This window comes from Chiloscyllium plagiosum, unplaced genomic scaffold, assembly GCF_037043375.1.
Source record: "Chiloscyllium plagiosum isolate Xiang-an unplaced genomic scaffold, Cpla_swu_hap1 HiC_scaffold_9, whole genome shotgun sequence".
NCBI classification, from domain to species: Eukaryota; Metazoa; Chordata; class Chondrichthyes; order Orectolobiformes; family Hemiscylliidae; genus Chiloscyllium; species Chiloscyllium plagiosum.
In genome coordinates, this window is record NW_028270147.1 from 80,468,877 (window position 1) to 80,491,523 (window position 22,647).

Consider the following 22,647-nt stretch of genomic DNA (forward strand, 5'->3'; position numbering starts at 1 on the left):
GATTCTCAATATTATTTCTGAAGTGAAAATGACAAGTAAATTAGGTACAGACGGTGCATTCCTATCTGTTGCTAACCAACAAAATATACTATTGGCAAGTAAAACAATGCTATGACCAGCTGAAAGGATAGAATGTTGACTTAGTCAGCATTTGTGATGTCAATACACAAGTAATCACTTTATCGATGGTGCAAATATTTCAGTTCAAAGAGATATTACTTACACTGATCCGATTCACTAATTGCTTATAACTGTAACTTGGTTTGCCTTCTTTAGGCATTTGTAAGCTTCTACCATTCCACAACGTTTAAAGAATATGATGATACATCAATTCCTTTTTATAAAACTTTGGAACTAGATATTTAAGGAAGCAAAGTACAGGCTGAGTTTAAACAGAATGCACTACTGTCACTTTAAATCAATTGTATCAGGACTGAAAATCAGTTGCTATTATTCCGACATGACTGGTTGACCATTGGATGAGATCAACGCGTCACATTTCAATGAGAGAAGCAGTGGCTACTACACTGCAATTTCATCATCCAGACAGTCCCCCACATCCTGCCTCTTCAGCACATTCATTAACCGAATTGACTCCTCATTTACCCAGCAGTCCCTCTCCTCACTCTCATCGGTATTAGACTCGTATTCAGACGCTATTCCTGATTCCCGGAACTTGATCAGCTCCAGACTGCCCATGAATTCTTCATGGGACCTCTTTTCATCGTGCAGGAAGTGGAAGCACTCCAGTTTTACCAGACAGTCATCCATACCTAGCGGACTTCCCAGTGGAAGGGGGAGGTCTGATCCGTCGCATAGCTGCGGCAGGCAAATGTCCTCGGGTTTGGGTGTGGTGGGATCGCACAGTACCGGTGGCACATTCGATCGGTAGGTGATTTCCAATAAGCTGTCCTGTGAGCCTGCTAGAAAGAGAAGGAAAAGAGAGGTCATGTCACAGTGGCCGCCAACAATAGCCCTTTAGCTTGATATCTCAGTTCCCGTGGCTAGCTCTTCAGTTAGGGTTGGGGCTGGGTTACAGGGTGGACAGTAAGGGTGCTACTGCAGGGAAATGCAGCCAGGCTGCATTCAGAAACTACTGATGGTGCCAAGATCGACCTCACTCATTATTCCACCAGGGGCTCAAAGAAGGATCTGTTGGTGTTCAATTGTTTGCTTGTAAAAGTCAGCTTGACAAAAATACTTACTTAAAAAGATCTATAACCTTGAGGCACACAGACACATTAATTAGACAAGCATCTGAAAGAAGGATTTATCTATCTGGATATCTTTAAAATTGTAACAAAGAATGATTCTGAAAGGAAATCACTATGCCAATAGAGTGATTTATTCTTGCTTCATCAACCTGATCACTGTTACTAATATTTCCGTTTATTTTTCCTGAAAGAATGATTAACTTCCATTTCTTTGCCATTTCCCTTGGTTTAGAATATTTTGTTTTAAACCCAAGCGTACTGCTGACTTCCGTACAACCAGTTGGCATCAGATACCCTGACAGAAGTCATAAGATTCTGCTACCACATGTTACACGTGGTTTCCTAGGCCCAACAATCGTCAGCTGCTTCATCAATGATCTTCCCTCCATCAGAAGGTCAGAAGGTGTGATGTTTACTGATCACCGTACAGAGTTCAACACCATTCGCAACTCTTCAGATCCTGAAGCAGTCTATGTTCAAAAAGCAGCAAGACCTGGACAACATCCAGGCTTGGGCTGACAAGTAACATTTACAACACAACAACGCACATGGCCTCTCTAACTAGACAGAATCTAACCATCGTTTGTTTGCATTCATTGGTGTTACTTTTCATCATTTATATAAATGATTTGGATACCAACACAGGAGGCAAAAGTAAGTTTGCAGATGACACCAAAATTGGAGGTGTAGTGGAGAGCGAAGAAGGTTACCTCAGATTACAACAGGATCTTGATCAGGTGGGCCAATGGGCTGAGGAGTGGCAGATGGAGTTTAATTTAGATAAATGCAAGGTGCTGCATTTTGGGAAAGCAAATCTTAGCAGGACTTATAGACTTAATGGTAAGGTCCTGGTGAATGTTGCTGAGCAAAGACCTGCACTCCAAGGTCTCTTTGTTCAGCAGCACTCCCCAGGAACCTACCATTAAGTGTATATGTCTTGCCCTGTTTTTAGATTAGATTAGATTAGATTAGATTACTTACAGTGTGGAAACAGGCCCTTCGGCCAAACAAGTCCACACCGCCCCGCCCAAGCGTAACCCACCCATTCACCTACATTTACCCCTTTACCTAACACTACGGGCAATTTAGCATGGCCAATTCACCTGACCTGCACATCTTTGGACTGTGGGAGGAAACCGGAGCACCCGGAGGAAACCCACGCAGATACGGGGAGAATATGCAAACTCCACACAGTCAGTCGCCTGAGTCGGGAAACGAACCCGGGTCTCTGGCGCTATGAGGCAGCAGTGCTAACCACTGTACCACCGTGCTGCCCACATTTTGCCTTTCCAAAATGCAGCACCTCACATATACCTAAATACCACTCCATTTGCCACTCCTCAGCCCATCAGATCAAGAAGCCATTAAGTTGTCAAATGTATAAGTATTAAAATTCCATCATAATAGATATATTCCCTTACAAAGGCCCAAATGTATTTTCCTCAGCACTCTATGAGAATGATGACAGCAATCCTGCAAGGTAACGAAAACCCAGCTTTTTCAGAACAGAAATATTTCTTTCAGCTCAGAAATGTTTATGTCGCCATAGATTCACACAAAAATGCAAATGTGCGATGCATTTGATGTGCATATGTTGCGGTAAACATTGCAAAGCCATGGAGGGCGCAAAGGATCATTTATTAAGTTGGGATCTGCAATATAAACAGAACTTGCACAAATACTTGGCAACACAAACTCTCAAAGAGCTGCATTTCGCGACCTAATCATTTTCTCATGTCAATCAGCCACACCGGCTGCCAAAGTTGAATATTTATTGTGGTCTGGCTACAGAGTTACCAATATTCTCTTACTTGAACTGTGGCCAGCAAGTTTGAGCTCCAGTTCTTGCACTTGCTTCACGAGCAGTGAGATGTGTTTCAGTAGGTCCTTATTCTGGAGCAGCAGCTGATGGACTCGAGCCTGGGCCTCAATCCTAGCTGCTGCCTCGGCCGCCAACTGATCCTTCAGTAAATGAACCTGTCCCAGTACAAAAAAGGACAGAGTTAAATTGTACAGTCCAGATGGAAGAATCTTCCGAGAAAAAAACACACACACACACACGGTTTGCAATCGTTCAGTGTTAATAAGGGTGGCACTATGGCTTAGTGGCTAGCACTGCTGCCTCACAGCACCAGAGACCTGGGTTCAATTCCAGCCTCTGGCGACTGGCTGAGTGGAGTTTGCACCTTCTCCCCATATCTGCGTGGGTTTCCACCGGGTGCTCTAGTTTCCTCCCATGGTCCAAAGATGTGCAGATTAGGTGAATTTGCCATGGGATGCACGGGATGGAGGGGGGTGTCTGGGTGAGATGCTCTTTGAAGCGTCAGTGTTGGCTCGATGGGCTGAATGGCTTGCTTCCACACTGTAGGGATTCTATGATTCTTCTAATAGCAGCCTCCTTTGAATTAAACCTAGAACTTCACTTACCTGAGATTTTATAGTTATTATAACTCAGTGATTAAACTTACTTTATAAAGAGGATTGTTTTTATTGTTTGCAGGCTTCCTGCTGGCACAATCATGTGACATTCTAACTTCAATACATCTGACCATATGACCTCCGCATGTGTTATTTTACCCCCTAGGAGGATAAAAGGCTTTTTGATGTGGCACCAACACCCCCCGCCCCTCCCCCACCAAAACACTGCTATGACAGGGGCCTGTCCCTCCTTTAAAATGCTTCAAAGAAAATTGTGACTGCATCTGTGACATTCTATCCAGTATAAACAGCGCGCTACCAATGTAGTTGGTTCTTAAGCAGTATTAGTCCATGGTTTCTAATAGTTTGAATGATTTCATTCAGTTTTCAAGTCCAGGCACCCACTCGCCCACCATTCGTTATTTCCTGATTTGTTTTTAACTATCCAATATTTCTCACTATTCCTCCTTTATCACCTGCTTGAATGTGTTCCTCCTGCAGTCCTGCTGTAAACTGCCTCCTGTGGGGCAGAAACATTACATCCCCTTGTTTGTTCTCGGGATGTTGGCATTGACGGAGTGCCTCTTTAAATTGTCCTTCCTACTTATCCTGAGAACATAATACTGACCCTTCTTGTTCAAACCCTGAATGGTCTTGGCAGTGTCAATGCTCCCACAAATGGTATGAGGCAGGGAGTTTAGATATTATTGACCAGGTGACAGTGAAGTGACAGGATGGTTTAAGCTCCACGACTTGCTGTATCCTTACATCCTGATCCATTTCGTGGATACATTGAAACAGTGCTGTGGGATCTTTGTGGAAAAGCAGGGGAGTCTTCCTCAAGATAATTATCATGCAACCAAAATCATTTTCAGTGTAAACTACCTGATCATTGTGTCAGTGAGAGCACGTATAAACCGATTGCTACATTTCCTACACTACAGAATTTTCTTCAAAAAAAAATACATTTCAAAGTGCTTCGGGATGTCGGGGGACACTATAGGGAAGGAAACGAGTTAAACACTTCCCCATGTATGGCAGCCTCACGAACTTGGTTTTGTATTCCTATCTAACAGCAGATTATGTTCTGTTAACCTTTCACCATAGCTCATTAATTTAAACTGCCAATGTTAATATATTTGCCTTAAACAGTAGATTTTTGCTGCTGGTTGGTTCACTAATCAAATACCACAATCATTCTACTGCAAACATGATAATTAACTACTTGTTCAGTCAATTAATAACTAATCCTCTTAATATATCCACAGTTTTCTACCAACACCAAGAATATTAGCATCTATTGAGTCTGACAGGCTCACAGTATTTTCACACAGAATTTACACAAGCTGTTGCATAATGAGGAATGGGGGAGGGGTGTGAGTGTTATTATCTTGTGTCCTATAATGTATCGGGTAACGGAGCTGCCTGTGTAATCTTTCTCCCCATCGGTTTAGAACCTTACACTTGGCCCAACTCACAGGCATTGAATAGAGATCCTCATACACAACCATGTTCACAACTCCCCCAGCTTTCGATTTGAGTACTAATAACATATGGAATATAGCAAATAGACTCACTCTCGCATTGGTAGCAGGCATGGCATTTTACGTCTTGTTTCCTTTGGCAGATTGAATCCATAAGCCCAGAGGTCCCAAGGTTAATAAAAATTCTCCATTTCAGCATCATTGCCATAATTCATATTATAGGAGGGATGTGACTGCAGAGATTTACCAAGATCTTAATTGATCTGGAGAGCTTTAGGTATGAACAGAAATTGGATATAATGGGCTTGTTTTGCTTGGAGACTGGAGAGGGGCATGGACAGGGTAGCTAGGAAGAAACTTTTCCCAATGGTGGAAGAACCAAAGTTTTAAGGTAAGAGGCAAGAGGTTTAGAGGAGATGTGAGGAAATTCTTTTTCAACCAGAGGGTGGTGGGAACCTGGCACTCACTGCCTGTGAAGGTGTTAGAAGCAGAAACCCTTGTTATATTTATGTAGCGTTTAGGTGTTCACTTGTGATGCCAACGCCATGTGCTGGTAAAAAGGATTTGAATAGTTAGGTGGTAGTTTGTGACTGGCATAGAGCGATAGGCCAAAGGGCCTTTTGCTGTGCTGTAGGCCTCTATGACCCTAATATGGCCACAAACATAACTGACTCACACTGTGGTAAATTTACTTTATATTTGTCATGCAAACCGCTCTTCAATCAGTCAGAAGATACAAGTTTCAATTCCAATCATCAAAGAATTACAGAATCCCCATAATGTGAAAGCAGACCATTTGGCCCACCAAGTCCACACTGACCCTCCAAAGAGATCCCACACACACCCATCCCCCTCCTCCTATTCTCGTAACTCTGCATTTTCTATGGCTAACCCACCTAGCCTGCACATCACTGGACACTATGGGAAATTTAACATCTAACCTGGACATCTTTGGATTGTGGGAGGAAACTGGAGCACCTGGAGGAAACCCACCAGATGCGGGAAGAATGTGCAAATTCCACACAGACAGAGTTGCCCGAGGGTGGAAGCGAACCTGGGTTCCTGGCACTATGAGGCTGCAGTGCTAACCATTGAGTCACAGTGTCACCCATCGAATAGGACTATAAGAGAAATGATAAATTGGCAAAAAGTTTGAACAGGGGAAGGGGTCAATTATCCCATCAATTTTCAAACTAGGCTTCCAAGACAGCATTGTCTATGAGCTCATCAGATTTTCTGCCCATTTGCTGAATATTAATTGCATTACGGTATACTGACAATAAGAACGCATCCTGTGTAATGCTAACATTGCTTTTCTTTTGGGGCTCAGACTGGATGTTACATGGAGAGTTGATAAATACTGTGACAGGAAAAATTGTGCCTGTTATCATTTACTTGCAGGTGTGGTTTTACAATTCCAGTTGATAGAAGCACCCAAACCATCTTGGAAATGCATACAAGTCCATCTCATCTTTTGCCCATCCAGTCCTCAATATGCAGCACATTGGCATCAACACAGATTCTTAGCTTTTAGATGATGATGCTCTAAGTAACCAGAATTAATTTCACTTTCGACATCATCACAAACACCCAAACACAACACATTCAGTCTGTTCCTCAGGTACAGAGTGTTAGATATGCCAAAGTTTTAATTTAATCAACAGTTTTGCATTTGTCAAGAATCAAATCTCTACTTCTCGAAAAAACAGCAACAAGAGCCTGAAATCTCCATTGCCAATGACAGCAATGACCATAACAAAGTTTCTGCTTGAATAAAACTAAAGAACTACGGATGCTAAAGATCTGAAACAAAAAATACCCAATTGCTGGAGAAACTCAGCAGGTTTGACAGCATCTGTGGAGAGAAAGCACAGTGAACATCAAGTCCAGAGGCCCTTCTTTAGAACTGCTCTGAAGCAGTGTTATTGGAGCTGAAAGGTTAACTCTACTTTCTCTCCACAGATGCTGCCAGACTTGCTGTGTTTCTCCAGCTATTTCTATTATAGTTTCTGCAAGCATTGTTCACCAATTCAGTCAAAACCACAAGCTAGAAACAAAATGTAGGAAGTTGCAGTGAATGAAAAGACTATGCACCTTGCCACACTGCAACTTTAACTGACACCACTTCAATGGCGAGATCATCAAGAACACACCTTTTCTTGTTCTTATTAAATTGAGGATTGATCGAGCTAGGGATCCTGTTTCCACATTTTACTTGAAAAGCACTCACACTGAATTATCTTACAGTAAAAACTGGCTTTCAAAACTCACTTTACCTTCCTAAATGGCACAGTGCCAAGCATACTTTAAATTAAAAATATATACAATTTTTGTGGCCTAATTAAAGTGAGGGATGGCAGTTTTGGGGAACATCTAGTGTGAGTCTCAAGCACTGTTAAGTTGGTTATACCACAAATTGACACCTTTTTAAAGCTCACCAAAATATGTGTTGAGTAGCAGAGCCGAATTTATCAAGATATTTCCAGTTTCTACTCCATCGGCACAATGTGCCTCAATCCAAGCCTTATACTTCCCAACGTGGTGTCAATATTTAAGAAAGTTAAAAATCACACAACACCAGGTTACAATCCAACAGGTTTATTTGGAAGCACTAGCTTTTGGAGCGTGTTTCCAAACAAACCTGGAGAAAACGAGGATTGCAGATGCTGAAGATCAGAGTCGAGAGTGTGGTGCTGGATAAGCACAGCAGGTCAGGTAGCATCCGAGGAGTAGGAGAATCGACGTTTCAGGCAAGAGTCCTTCATCAGGAAGCTGCCAGGCCTGCTGTGCTTTTCCAGCACTACATTCTCGACTTCCAAATAAACCTGTTGGACTATAATCTGTTGTGTGATTTTGAACTTTGTCCACCCCAGACCAACACCAGCAGCTTCGCATCATTATTTAAGAAGGTCGTAAGAAAAGGCCAGGGAACTGTAGACTGGTGAGCCTTACGTCAGTGGTGGGTTAGCTGTTGGAGGGGATTCTGGACAGGAGTTACATGTATTTGCAAAGGCAAGAACTGATTAGAAATAGTCAACATGGTTTTGTGCATGGGAAATTGTATATCACTAACTTGACTGAGTTTTCTGAAGAAGTGACAAAGACGATTGAGGAGTGCAGAGCGATGGACATTGGACTTCAGCTAGACTTCGACAAGGTTCCTCATTGTAGACTGGTTAGCAAGATTAGATCACATGGAATCCAGGGAGAACTAACTATGTGGATACAAAATTGGTTTGAAGCTAGGAGAAAGGGAATGATCATGGAGGGTTTTTTTTTGGACTGGAGTCCTGTGACCAGGAATAGACAGTAAGTTTGCAGATGACATGAAAATTAGAGGTGTAGTGAACAGTGAAGGCTACCTCAGAGTACAATGGGATCTTAATCAGATGGGTTAATAGGTGAGGAGTGGCAGCTGGAGTTTAATTTAGATAAATGTGAGGTGCTCCATTTTGGAAAGGCAAGTCAGAGCTGGACTTATACACTTAATGGTAAGGGACTGGGAAGTGTTGCTGAACAAAAAGAGACCTTGGAGTGAAGGTTCATAGTTCCTTGAAAGTGGAGTCGCAGATAGATAGGATAGTGAAATATGCTTTCCTTAAATGGTCAGAGTGTTGAGTAGAGGAGTTGCGATGTCATGTTGTGGGTGTACAGGACATTGGTTTGGCCACTTTTGGAATATTGCGTGCAATTCTGGTCTCCCTCCTAAAGGAAAGATGTTGTGAAACTTGAAAGAGATCAAAAAAGATTTACAAGCATGTTGCCAGGGTTGGAGGATTTGAGCTATGGGGAGAGGTTGAATAGGCTGGGGCTGTTTTCCCTGGAGCATCAGAGGCTGAAGGTTTATATGGTCATAGGGTAAATAGACCAGGTCGTTTTCCCATAGTAGGAAAGTCCAAAATTAGGGCATAGGTTTGAGGAGATAGGGGAAAGATTTAAAAGAGACCTAAGGGACAACTTTTTCTCGCAGAGGGTGGTGCGTATATGCAATGAGCTGCCAGAGGAAGTGGTGGAGGCTGGTACAATTGCAGCATTTAAAAGGCATCTGGATGGGTATATGAAAAGGAAGGGTTTAGGGGGATATGAGCCAAATGCTGACAAACGGGGCTAGGTTAATTTAGTGTTTCTGATTGATCCAACTTGTCCAAGCCAGTCTGTTTCCGTGTTGTACAGCTCTACGACTCTATGTTCTAGTTGACCATACTGTGATATTTATTGGTGGAATCTCAATCACTGCCAAATTGTTAACAGGTTTTATGCCACAAATCTCTGAGCCTAAGAACAGAACTCAATTCACCAAAAAACTCCACAGCAAAAGATTTACTTTTATATTAAGAGAAAGAGGATGCTAAAGGGAAATTTGTCCCATTACAGCTGGATTCTGGTGAAAGTACAGTAGACAATAAGAAACTGTCAGACTTCTTAAATGAACATGATGCATCTATTTTCACAAGTAAGGATGAGAACATCTTACTAATTATCAGGAAAGTTAAACATTATTCAGAAGTAAAACTTAAATGGATTTGGCATAGTATAAGCAAAAACAGCATTTGAGAAGATAATGGGACTTAGGGGAAGATGATTTCCTGGACTGATATCTATTGGTTTTCAATGATAGAGCGACTGAGCCCTTGGATGGGTATCAGTTGATCAAACGGTGTCACCGTGATTTGGTGAAGGGAAAGTCATGCCTGTCTGATCAATGTTGTTGTATGTGTGATCTCTAACATGGTGAATAGGGAAGGATCAATAGATTCAATACAACTTTCCACAAGAAATTATTAGCTCAATGAGAGAAACTGGATTTTAAAATGACTGTGTTACATGGGTACTTGGTAGGAGAGAAAGAATAGGAATGAAGAGTTTATATTTTGGTTAGCAGGATGCGGATGGGGTGTTTCCAAGACTTTGTGCAATGGCTTAAGAATTACGTGTCAAACTGAGAACAATGTCTATCACTTGAAATCACACACAGCTTATTAATTGCGACAACGAGGACTGCTTTAACCTAAACTTACGGAATTTTGACCTTTTAGTAGCCACCAGGGAAAGGAATATTTTTGCTATCTATTTCCCAGTCCTGTTTCAGTGTATAGTGATAACCAAGTGGCTTTGACAAACTGTCCTTTCACAGTCACACAAGGAAGGATTGATCACATCACTTATAAAGAGGATGTAGTTCTTCATATAAAATACCAAAAGTTGGGTATCATGGAGCATTTTCCACACTGTGTGAATGTTACGTCTGGGATGGTATAGGATCACACCCAGGAAGAATAAGCATATTTAGGAGCAGCAAGAGAGACACATTTAGATAAACAGTGCACAATACAAAACATGCAACATGTTTTGTAAATCAATCAATCATTGCAAATTCAGTGTGTCTTTTGCAGTATTTTTCTATGTCAATGATACTTGTCGTCTTTAACCTAACTTATGCATCAGAGGTCAGATGAAAGCACAAAACTTCACTAAGAAAACATGTGCGTGTACATAAAGCCATAATGAGCTTCTTGTCAGAATATATCACTGCAAGGCTAGAGAAACAAACAGCAGCTCCACAGCAGGGAAACACTGATGGCATTTCCTTTGTCATTCCATAACCATTTTGGCAGCATTCCTAACATTGAGGAGACAAGCCAAAAGAAACCTTTCATCATTTTAACAAATAGTGCCAAAGAAAACCCGCTCAAATACTTTTTCCTTCACAAACACCAAAAATTAAACTAAGACCTGTCTGCCTGAAGAAACATTTAATTTGGTTCTATCCCTTTTTCAAGTTTGGTTGAAAGTTGGGGATGTTTGCCCAATATGGTCTCAAACATGAAGCAGATTCCTTCCAACTGAACAAGGTAACGCAGTTCATCCTAATCACGTGATGCTATATTTAATTTTTTCAGCACAGGGTTCAAATTAAGATTTTGTAGCATTTTGAACAAATAAATTCTGTAGACATAGGGATGGCAGCAGATGTTCTCAGTTTCGAGAGAATCATAGAATCCCCACGTGTGGAAGGAGGCCACTCAGTCCATTGGGTCCAGGCAGACCCTCCGAAGAGCATCCTATCCTGACCCACCCATCCACCCCTACCCCATCCCTATAACCTTGCATTTCCCATGGCCTATCCACCTCATCTACTCAGCTTTGGACTGTGGGAGGAAACCGCAGCGAACCCATGCAGACATGGGGAGATTGTCCACACAGACAGTCACCCGAAGGTGGAATCTTACCTGGGTCCCTGGCGCTGTGAGGCAGCCGTGCTAACCGCTGAGCCATTGTGCTGCCACACTGGTTGCAAGGAATTGGAGATCGGCCACCTTCTTTTCTCCCCATTTCCTCGATTCCTCATTGTTCGGGAGTCATTTACAGCAGTCACAGAGTGTCAGTGAAATCTATGATTTATGATATAACTGTAGTCTTATTTTATTTTTAATTCATTCATGGAATGTGGACTGCCCTGGTCAGGGTAGCATTTATTGGCCACCCCTAATTGCCCAGAGGGCAGTTAAGAGTCAACCACGTTGCTGGAGTCACATGTAGGCCAGGCCAGGTAAAGATGGCAGTTTCCTTCCCTAAACGACATTAGTGAACCGGATGGATTTTCCAAGAATGGTTTCATGATCACCATTAGACTCCTAATTCCAGACTTTTTATTGAATTCAGATTTTACTATTTCACACAGCGAGATTCGAACCTAGGTCCCCAGAATATTGCCTGGGTCTCTGGATTAATAGCCTAGTCATAATGCCACAAGACCATTGCCTCCCCCTTATAAAGTTTGCAAGCGTAACCTTTGAATCACACCAGGGAAAAAAAACAGGACATTCATAACTGATTGAAGCAACGCTTCCTTGGGCAATCATTATGATTTCATCCTCATGTTTTATAGGGACATAGAAGCAGGATTGGATCACTCTGTCCATCAAGCTCTGCATTTGTGGTTGGTCTGTATCTCAATTCCATTTACCCACCTTTCTTTTCTCTTGACATCCCAACTTACAAATCTATCAAGCTCCAACCAAACCACTTTAGGGCAGTGAATCCCAGATTGCTAAAAGGGTTCGACATGGTTGAACTAAGCAAGGTTTGCAAATACAAAGCGGTAATTTGGCAATGCTCAGTTCATTTCTCCATGGACAAGCAAGGGTTAATATCCTGATTCATCAACTTAAGATGGACATGTCCTCAGGGCGTGGCCAGGAAACCATCAGAAAGATCAGGCCCCTGGAAACTATGGTCAGACTCCACTGTGCTGAAGACAGCTCAAATTCTGTCACCATCAGAAAGGACTGCAGCTGTTGATTGATGGATACCAGAGGGCTCTGGGCAGGCAAGCTTCAGCAAGCTGATCAATGAGGCAATGCATGGAACCAGTACATGAACTGCTCATTAGGATAGACACTAAAGCCTGTGAAACGATGTAAAAATAACAAGGAAACCAAGTGAAGATAAGCAAAGCTGGGGGGAAGCTGCACCATGACAGTGAACTGAACTGACTGAGGGGGTGAACATTTTCATTCCATTTATGAGCACCTACTGGCATTCATGGTGTTAGATGCTGAAGGAATTTACAATGTCTGAGAAATCAAAGAACATTTAAGAAGATGCATTTAATGCAGCATCCTTCACAATCTCATATCATTCAGAAACACTCAGAGGCACTGGAGTGGTTTAAAGTGTAGCCGCTATTGCAATACAGGAGACAGGCAGAGTTTATTTAGACATCCATGGGATAGTGAGCGGGTAATCAGTTTTTCCTGTTCATGTCAGATCCATCAATATATTGACCAGGACACCAGAAACAGCTTCCCTCTTTTTTTTTTAGAAACAGAACCACAGGGCTCCTCTGACACAGTAGTAGTATTCCTACCTCTGGAATAGGAGGCACAGATGCAAGTCCCACCAGCCCCAAGGGGTGTGTAATAACTTCTCTGAACAGGTTGATTAGAAAATAAATAAAATATTTAAAACGGTGCCATGGGATCCTCTGGTTCAGCCTCAGCTGGAGTACTGCATACAGTCCTGAGCACTACACCAGGAGGAGGGTGTCAAGGTACTGAAGAAGGTACAATGTAGGTTCACCAGGATGATGCCAGGATGGTGGAGGTCAATTACATGGAGAGAGTGGAGAAGCTAAAATTGTTCTTCTTGGATCAGAGAGGATAAGGGGAGATTTAATAGAACTATTGAAAATCCTGAGGTTTTTTTATAGAGTAAGGAGAAGAAACTGTTTCCTAATCATTATTTGTCTAAGATTAAGAAGTGTGACACCTGTGATATTGATACTTGAGTGATCCGTCTGATTGACACATTTATAGGGTTGAGGGGATCGCAGCTTATTTTTTCTAGACCAGATTTTTGAGTAGGGTGTTTTTTTTTCTGAGCAGATACCTTTTGGCTCACTAATTACATTAATTACATAATATACTACTTAGAGATGGTGTAACAGAAGCAGGTAAGACCTGAACCCAAAGTTTCTGGCTCAGAGGCAGGGACAGTAGCACAAGACCCCATCTGCATGGTGCATACTGACTGAATGGGCAGGGAAGGGTTGACTTGGAGAATGAGGGGCCATTGGGAGAATGATCCAAGTTGGAATGAGGCTATTGGAGGGCATTGGGGTATGACTCGGCACTGAGTTGGAACAGAGAGGGAAGAGGGAGCGTAAGGAGAATGATTACTGTCTTTTGAATTTACTCTTCAAATAGTTCCCACATCCAGATGATGGATCAGGACTCCTCTGATGGGCCACGTATTATAAGTATTCCAGATGTGGGCTCAACTCTTGGATAGTTGCAGTTGTCTATCCCATCCCACAATGAAGCCAGTCAGGCCTAAAGTCCAGAGTGCAGGCTTTCTATCAGTCGTGCTCCTTGGATGCTGCCTGACCTGCTGTGCTTTTCCTGCAACACACTCTCAACAACTATCAGTCCCCTTATCCCATCTCGGTGAAGACTGACAGCACTGGGAATGAATTGGAGATCCTGTATTCCACTGTTTTGGAATGCTTCCGGAGTTGGTGTAACTCTGTGGAAATCTGGACTTAGGCAGGTGGTGAGAAAGCCAACAGGGAGCTCCAAAAATGTGGCTGCCCCCAATGAGTAAAGGTCCAGACTGGAGATATGAAGCAAGTTGAAGAGAAGTGAGAATTTAAAGAACACAGATCTCGAATGGCTCTAAAGCTGCAGGAGATTACACATAGGGAGATGTGAAACCATAATCCAATATACAGATGTTTACATGGAGCATAAATTTAAGAAAGGAAAGAAAATTATTTATGAATTATAGTCAAATTGGTCTCCATTTGTTAATGTTTCAAGTCTTGGTTTAAAAAAAACCCACTACATTAAAAGTATCGTGGTGTTAATTATGCGACTGTTTCAGCTTCCGTGCCATTCTAGTGGACCCATTTAGACATACACTGGAAAATATGAAGTAATCCAATCGTGATGCCATCATAAACAGGCTGCGCCTTTATGAAATGCTGGAGTGCAACAACACAAATTTAATCAGTAAAAAACTTCTCCAGAGCTGTTGTATAAATTAAACAAATTGCGAAAGGAGGACAAAGCAAGGGTCAATCAAACTGCTGCCTTTCAACTTGGGTCAATCAATCTTTACGTAAGCTGCCATGATTCTCCTCTCTCCCTATGCCCAAATGAAGTCTTCTATTGAAACCAACATTGGAATTATTACAGCTCAAGTTGAACTGGTTTGAGTTCTGTACACAGCGACAGCAAGGCCTAGCCTACTGGCTTTTTCTTACCTGGGCCACAGCCACCTGGGTCTGCTGCTGTTGCTGTTGTAGGTGCTGTTGAAGGAGCTGGATCTGGTGGTGAACTGAGAGTGGGGTGCCTGACGGCAGCTGGCTTGTGGAAGGCAGCAACATTTTGGGAGTAGCCAGGAGAATGCTAGGACTGTCGTCATGGAGCTGAAAGACAAGGAGGGAAAACATGCCAAAATTATCATCAAAAGGGAGGAATGGGATCATTTTATCTCTCTATTTCTGTCCTTTAATATTTACCAGACAGTAGTGCTTGGAAGCTTTGTTTCTGCATTGTTGCAAGTCAGGCTTTCTTTTATTAATTCTGATCTTACCAGAGGCCAATGAAGTTGAACCCTCTAACAGTGCTCCGATATTGGAAGCGTCATTGGTAGAGTATGCCAAAAGGCATTAGGATTTTAATCACCTGCCCTTCATGTATAGATTCAGGAAGATTGTTCCTGAGAACAGGGAGATTGTGCTGGGCTATTGATCGAGTGTCATCAAGTGTCAATGCAGCTCCCTACTAGACGATACTGAGAAAATATTAAAGGGACACCATTGGCAATGAAAGTTTCCCAGTTTGTTTGAAAAAAGCAGGCAAAAGGTGTTGTTCGGATTAAATTGCACCTCATAAAGTCATTGTAATAGGAGATTTCTTTTCTTTTCAGCTTGACAATGCATTTTCAAAATCGTATCCCTATCATTGTTACCAGGCATTCGGCAAAATTTTTATGCTTCTGTAACTCTGTCTGCCTTACTGATCAAATTTTCCAAAACAGCTGAGATGCAGTCTATATAGTTGGGGTTTAGCACTCTGCTCATTATTTTAAGTGAGCATGATGCTAAGTTTCACTGGTTGGTAGGCTGTTTGCCATTAAGAAGGCAGATTGTATAACAGACCTCAATCTGAATATGGCTCTTTAACAATTAGGAAGCGCATATTGTGCCACCATCTGATTTGCAAAAACAAGACCAGAAATATTACCTTCCTCGTACAAGTTTGAAAACCTGGCCACTTTTCTACACTTATGTAAAGTCGAAGACTTTTCATCCGAATGTGTTCGTGTTGAGAAAGCGTATGTACTCAACATGTTGTTGCTTTCAATTTCTGGCGTATTGATCAATAGATCTGAAGGTGTGATAGCTCTGAATATTACTGTTAGCCAAAATTTGAGTTACAGGAGCTTTACTGCCAATCATGAATGGATAAAGCGGTTATTATTCAGTGGAACTGACATTGTGCTTATGATTTAAAACTAAAAATTGCTAATGGCAACATCAACAAATGAAAATTTAATGAGGATGGTTGCAGGCCACTATTTTCCCATTTGAATTTAGAATACAGCCTGAGGAGTTCCATACAAAACATTTATCTCCATTATTACCACCTGATTTATTAGCTGCAACGTACTATCTTCTTTTCACATTTCACAATAACTTTAGATATCGGTGACTTGATTATTGTCGAATATATTTTATGAATGGTCTCCCTGCTGTCCTACAAAAATATAACTTCATTAAAGCAAACCAATGCAAACTTCACCAGAGGCCTAATTAGTCTCTGCTCTTGGCCTGGGCTAGTCTGAGCTTTGGTTCCACTTTTCCCAGTTCCAAGTACCTCTGCTCCACTCTGCAGACTAAATTACTTCTCTTTCTTCCAAAGCCCTGGATGATTGCAGGCTTCCGATGCAGCTCCACAGATGTTCCGTTCGCAAATGTAACCACTCATTTAGCTGCACGAAGCAACTTTTCATTAAATCTTAATCCTTTTCAGTGACTCTGGCATCGCCTTTGGGAGGGGTTGTTGAGGGAAAGTATTTAAAACTTCTTAAACAATACTTCACAGTTATAAAGACATGTATAAGGCAGCAACAAAAAGGTCCAGCTGAATTAAACACCACAGATTCAGAAATTGGGATTCAAACAGTGATGTACAGGCTTTTGTGCCAAGCATATAGCCTTATTAATAGAATTCTAGCACCTTTCTACACTTCTTGCTGAAAAAGAAACTGATTGCTTCGAACATCCAAACAAAAGGACAAAAGAGAAATCCACGGTATTGAGTATCCCAATTCCACAGGCTTAGCTTCTCTTATTTAATCTGAACACAGTATTCTGACTCACTGCCCAGTTAAGCATTCAGAATGTGTGAAAGTACAACACGATACAGGACAAACGCCCAGACGCAATCAGCACCTCACAGAACCATCATTTCTGGACACAAAAGCTGGGCAAATAAAGCTTGGTTATTAACCGTGAATTCAGTTCAGTTAATTTATCAGAGAATAAAGTCAGCTGCAGCTTTGCCAGCTTTTTAAGATACCTTTTCTGAAGCATCTTGCAGGAGGGAAACAATGAGTAAAACATAGTTGCTAAGTGTCATTAAATCAGCATTGGTTTATGCTGACTGTATACGGCAGTGCTTTTTAATTATTTGGAGTTTTTTTTTTAAGATAACATAGGATAACATTCCATCCATGGCCCCCAGACCAACTGTTTTCCCACACAATTCAACGATTAAAAAAACCAGAGAATGATAACGCTTCCTTTCCTAAAAGTTTATTCTTTTAAATGGGATATAGGCATCACAGACCAGACCAGCAATTGTTGCCCATCCCCAGAATGCCCTTGAACTGAGTGACATGCTGGGCCATTTCAGAGGTCAGTTAAGAGTCAACCACATTGCTGTGGGTCAGGAGTCACATGTAGGCCAGATCAGGTTAAGGATGGTAGATTTCCTTCCTAAAGGACATCTGTGAACCAAATGGACTTTTATGACAGTCAATGACAGTTTCCCGGTCACTGTTATTTAGGCTGTCCTTCAATTCCAGACTTCACAAAAGGATGCATCCAGAGGATGAGCCCGGATGGCTAATTACTATTCCGACCTCATGCCCATTACCGCTCCACACTCACCTCACCCCCCCCCCCCCACCCAATCTTCCTTCTCGAAAACTCTATGAAAAGGCAAATCCCAACCTGGGTCAAAACCAACCACAAAAGTAGGTCAGAAAAGCAGTACTTAAACTGAGTGAAGACTGGAGGCCCGGAGTGGACTGGGGACTGGTGTGGGTGGTCAGCGGCTTGCGAACCTGGTCAGACCACGTGTGGAATGCCCCTGCTCTGATTTACTGCAAGGTGATGTTAATCTGTAATCCGGTTATCTGACCGCAACGCTTATCCTTTTAACTTTATTTCTTATTTTCTAATTTATACCATGAATCGCAGTAAGGTAATGTAACTTTTTTTCTTTATTTCTCTATTTTGTATCTAAGATTTGTACCTAAGACGGCGCCATGTGAATTTTTCCACTGTATTCTTGTACTTCAGTACATGTGACAATAAATCTAATTCTAACAATGCACAATCTTAGCACTTACCTTGGATGTTAGGACTGATCATTGATCATAGAATCCCCTAAAGTGTGGAAACAGGCCCTTCGGCCCAACAAGTCCACATCAACCCTCCGAACGCACCCAGACCCCTTCCCCTACATTTAACCCCTGACTAATTCACCCAACCTTCACATCCCTGAACACTCTGGACAATTTAGCATGGCCAATTCACCTAACTTGCACATCTTTGGATTTTGGGTGGAAACTGGAGCACCCAGAGGAAACCCACGCAGACATGGGGAGAATGTGCAAACTCCACACAGACAGTCGCCCGAGGCTGGAATTGAACCAGAGTCCCTGGTGCTGTGACGCAGCAGTGCTACCACTGAGCCACTGTGCCGCCCTTTTGCCTTGATTGAGTGAGCCTACAAACAGGGCACCTTTAATGTAGGGCGGTGGAGGAAAGATCGTGGTATCATTTAGAAGACAATTAGTGTTATATTAGGAAGATTGTCGGCTGTTCACAAGGATGCTCACTGAGGCTGAAAGACCTCCTTCCCTCACGTTCTTCCAAATTGGACATTGGAAACTTGCTGCTCAATTTGAAGCAGGAAGATTTTCCTCTACTCCCTCCTCATATGTCTCCCCGAAGTAGCTGCAAACCTCAGCTAGTTAAGATACGAAAGCTATTATTTCCAAAGGATGTCCACGTCATCACAATATGAATTACCATAGTATCATATTTACAGCAAATTACTTCCATGCCTGTACTGAAAGCAGATGGGGGCTAACCTGATATAAAACGAGACAATGTCCCAGACTGCCTCGCCAATTACCTGACCTTGGGCAGGGCAGCAGTGAAGGGAGTTCTAATGTGACCGTGGCACTGCAAGACAGTCCATAGCCCCTGATAACTAGGAAGGGTGATTTGGGGGGTGAAAACTGAGACTTGTACTGCCAGAAACAAGTCGTATAAAGAGATGCACAAATGTCAACAGAAGGGAAACTGGGCGGACGGATCCCCCTTCACAAATACCTTCCATGCTGTAGGGATTCTAATCTGTGATATGATTGGTCTCAGCATAAGGATGACTATAGAAATACCAGAGTGTCATAATATTAGGAGGCATTTGCACACCAAGATCATTAATATCAGTGAACGTGACAACACATTAGTCGATAAAGAAACTTCAAGACACAAGTTACAGTGCACAAGTTCAAGGTTCATTCTCAGAGGTTACAACACTTGTTTGCACTGTTGCCTTGGATTCAGGGTAGAACTACAAGGTAGGCGCCAGTGTAATGATCCAAACTTCCTCAGCAACAACCAGCAGGAAGTCCGCATCGCCTCTGTTCGAGAAAGTCGCTGCCAGTGTCATGCTTGTCAGGGACGTAGGCTCCTGGAGACAGATATCCCACTTTCCAAGAGGTAATGCACTCGTGGTGGCTCAGGATTATAGAGGTAAGGTGGGGTGGCAAGGAGGCAGTAGTTGTGTTGGTGCGGAGGCATAAGATAGGTTAGGGTGTGGTCCTCCATGCTCTCTCCAGCACCCCTCCCAACCCATTCCTTTCCTTCTTTAAATCTTTTACTTCTAACCAGCTTGTTCAGAGAGGTCATGACATGCCTCTGCGCAGGTGGGATTCAAACCCAGGGACTCCCAGTCCACGGGGTAGGGACAGAACCACTGCACCACAAGAAGGCCCCACAAAAACACCTACTGACTCTCAGCCATACCTTCCCCAGACCCTCAGACCGGGAGAGTGGCATGCTGGGAGACTTATTGTGCGGAGACAAAACTTCGGGCCAACACGGACAAGCTTTCAGCTACCTCCACCCCCCAGAAAAGCTGGTCTGCTTTTCTGGTTCTCCATGTGACAGCTCCCTGACCTGTCGATAGTAGGATGCCGAGAAACAGGTTCCCTTATTTTTAAAAAAATATATATTCTATTTGTTTTCACTCTGGGAAATCCATATTTAACTAAGTATGAGGCCCTTAAAAGGCCATTAAATGTGCACTTTAGGATGTAGACATTTGATGAAGCTTTCGGTGGACTGACTACCCATGAACCTTCTTGCCCTGAACTTAAATTGGCAGAGGCAGGAAAGCAGAGGGGACCACAACTTATACCCTCAGATCACACCTCTGGGATGGGGCTGGGGCGTTGAATTCCACTCAACATGGTGGAGGAGATATTTGCTCAGATCCAACTTTAGATATGCATTTTCAATTGCAAACGTAACGTCAACTCTCTAAAGCAGGAAACAGTCCAATTTGATACCATTCCTGATGAAGGGCTTATGCCCGAAACATCGATTCTCCTGCTCCTCGGATGCTGCCTGACCGGCTGTGCTTTTCCAGCACCACAGTCTCGACTCTAATTTGGTACCAGTTTGGAACTGAGGATCGTTGGTAAACAGGGTTGGTGAATGGATTCTCATTAACCGCATCTGCTGTTGCTGTGGATATGGTTTGGAAAATCTTTTCTGTTTATTAAATGGATAGGTTCATTTTACTTTATAAGTTTGTAGACTGTTGATTCCTCTAAGTGGAGGCGGGGAAGGAAACCATTCAGAGTTACCTTGATAAATTAAATTACACTGACTGATGTGCCATATGCTAAGGTCTGTGGGGATCAATGCTCTTTCTGTTAAATAAGACATTAGCGAGCTGTTGATGCACTATAGATGCATTGCCTCCAGCCAGTGCCTTCTGCATTGGGAATGCTTAGCATCGTGAAGCTGGCATTCTAAGGGTCACAAAACAGGAAAGACCTGTGTGCATTTGTCACAAATCCTGAGGTATGTTCTGCCTCTGGCCTAATGGGAGAGAGGGGAAAAGGAGCTACAGGAAAACAGAGAAAATAACTGGAGAGAGGCAGACAGATGAATTGAATGCTCTCTGACATCAGGTGGGTTTGGTGGTTGGGCAGGGCAAGTTTGGCATTTAATTGGGCAGGGAGTCAGCAATTGCCCTCACAACCTCTCTTCCCTGAATAACACCCAAGTCTTCGACCAGTAGCGGGTGAGGCAGTAGGAAGCCTGAAAAGCAAATCATCTGTGGGCTTCGGGGAAGAGGTCCCCTTCTTCAAAGGCACTCAGGGCCTGACTAAGGGATGTGGCATTGAGGTGTTGGCAGGGGATGGTTGTGCCAGCTGAGAACCACATCTCACTTCTGCCCCACCTCCCATGACCATAGCCTGTAAACCTCATCCTGCCCTCACTCTCCTGTGGCCCAAGTCCCTTAGCAATCATCGGTCTCTGCGTGCATGTATTTCCGGGAGCTGCCGCCAGACCTGATGGAATGTCCAGGTCAATTTCCTGCGTTAGATGCCCGTTTGGAGATTTGAGGTTTAGCATGAGAAAACGGAAGAGTGACAAGCAGCAGCCAAGGAGAAGAGCAAAGGAAATAGTGCTATGGAAATACCAGCGAGAAACAGACAATGATTGATTTAAGCAGAGCACATAATAAGAGTTGCTAATTCCACAAATGAGAAAAGACGCAGAAGTAGATATTAGACTGAGGTTGGAGAGGTACACAAATTCTTTTTGTGTTCCTCCTTTCCAATGCTCACAAAGATGTTGAACCAGTTTGGATGATACAGCCAATTATATAGGTGTCAGAGTGTACCTGGTTTAGTGTTAGAACTAATTCAGCCAGGCCTCATCAGTTAAAGAGTAACAAATAAAACTTACTCAAACAAACATGCAACAATAACTGACAAAGAGAAGTTTAGACTGCGCTAATTTTGACATTCAAAATTTAACACGGGGCCAATATGGCCAACGAACAAACACCCCATCAAACAGATTGAAATAGGAATAGTAGCTGAGAGCGCTCCCATGAACTTCTAAGCAACAAGCCCGCTCCCCAGCCCCCAAAAAGATGTTTTGTGACATTGTGGGTCACTATATCTCATTCAAACTTCACAAGGGATTCTAATTGTTAACATTTGATGATCTGATGTTGAAACACTGTCCCACTCCGGACTACCACAGTGAGTGCTGATGGTCAACCTTCCTTCTTGGGTCCGTGCTCCCCTGGATTCTGGGAAACTGCACTTCCTCACAGCTATAACTCTAGATTTTCATAAACAGCAAGCTTCACCAAACTAGTTCTGCCTTGGATACCTTTTACGTCCCAAGCTCTAAGCTGGATCAGCGTGTGGGTTTCCTTTTCTCTCACTTTAGTGAGATGCGTCACAGTTTGGTGCTGCAACTGCATAGTTCTCACATACCTGCTGCCCTTGCCCTTCTAGATGTAAGTAGTATTGGGTTTGGAAGGTGCTGCCTGAGAATCTTTGATGAATTTCTGCAGTGCATCTTGTAGATAGTACACAAAGCTGCTACCAAGTGTTGGTGGTGGAGTGAGTAAATGCTTGTGGAAGTGGTGCCAATCACCAGGCTGTTTTGTCCTGGATGGTGTCAAGCA

The 22,647-nt window shown here is 42.8% G+C and overlaps 1 protein-coding gene across 3 annotated transcripts in view; it reads right to left on the reverse strand.

Annotated features, from left to right (window-relative positions):
- nos1apa (nitric oxide synthase 1 (neuronal) adaptor protein a) overlaps positions 1-22,647 on the reverse strand; it is a 386,732-nt gene that overhangs the window by 30,591 nt on the left and 333,494 nt on the right. For 2 of the 3 annotated variants that reach the window (XM_043699832.2, XM_087990864.1), the window contains 3 exons: positions 14,883-15,047; positions 3,026-3,191; positions 774-923 (listed from right to left, as the gene is read on the reverse strand). In XM_043699832.2, the coding sequence (XP_043555767.2) occupies positions 774-923; positions 3,026-3,191; positions 14,883-15,047 (481 nt within the window). The remainder of the gene's footprint in view (positions 1-773; positions 924-3,025; positions 3,192-14,882; positions 15,048-22,647) is intronic. The other variant, XM_043699831.2, reaches the window with a different exon arrangement.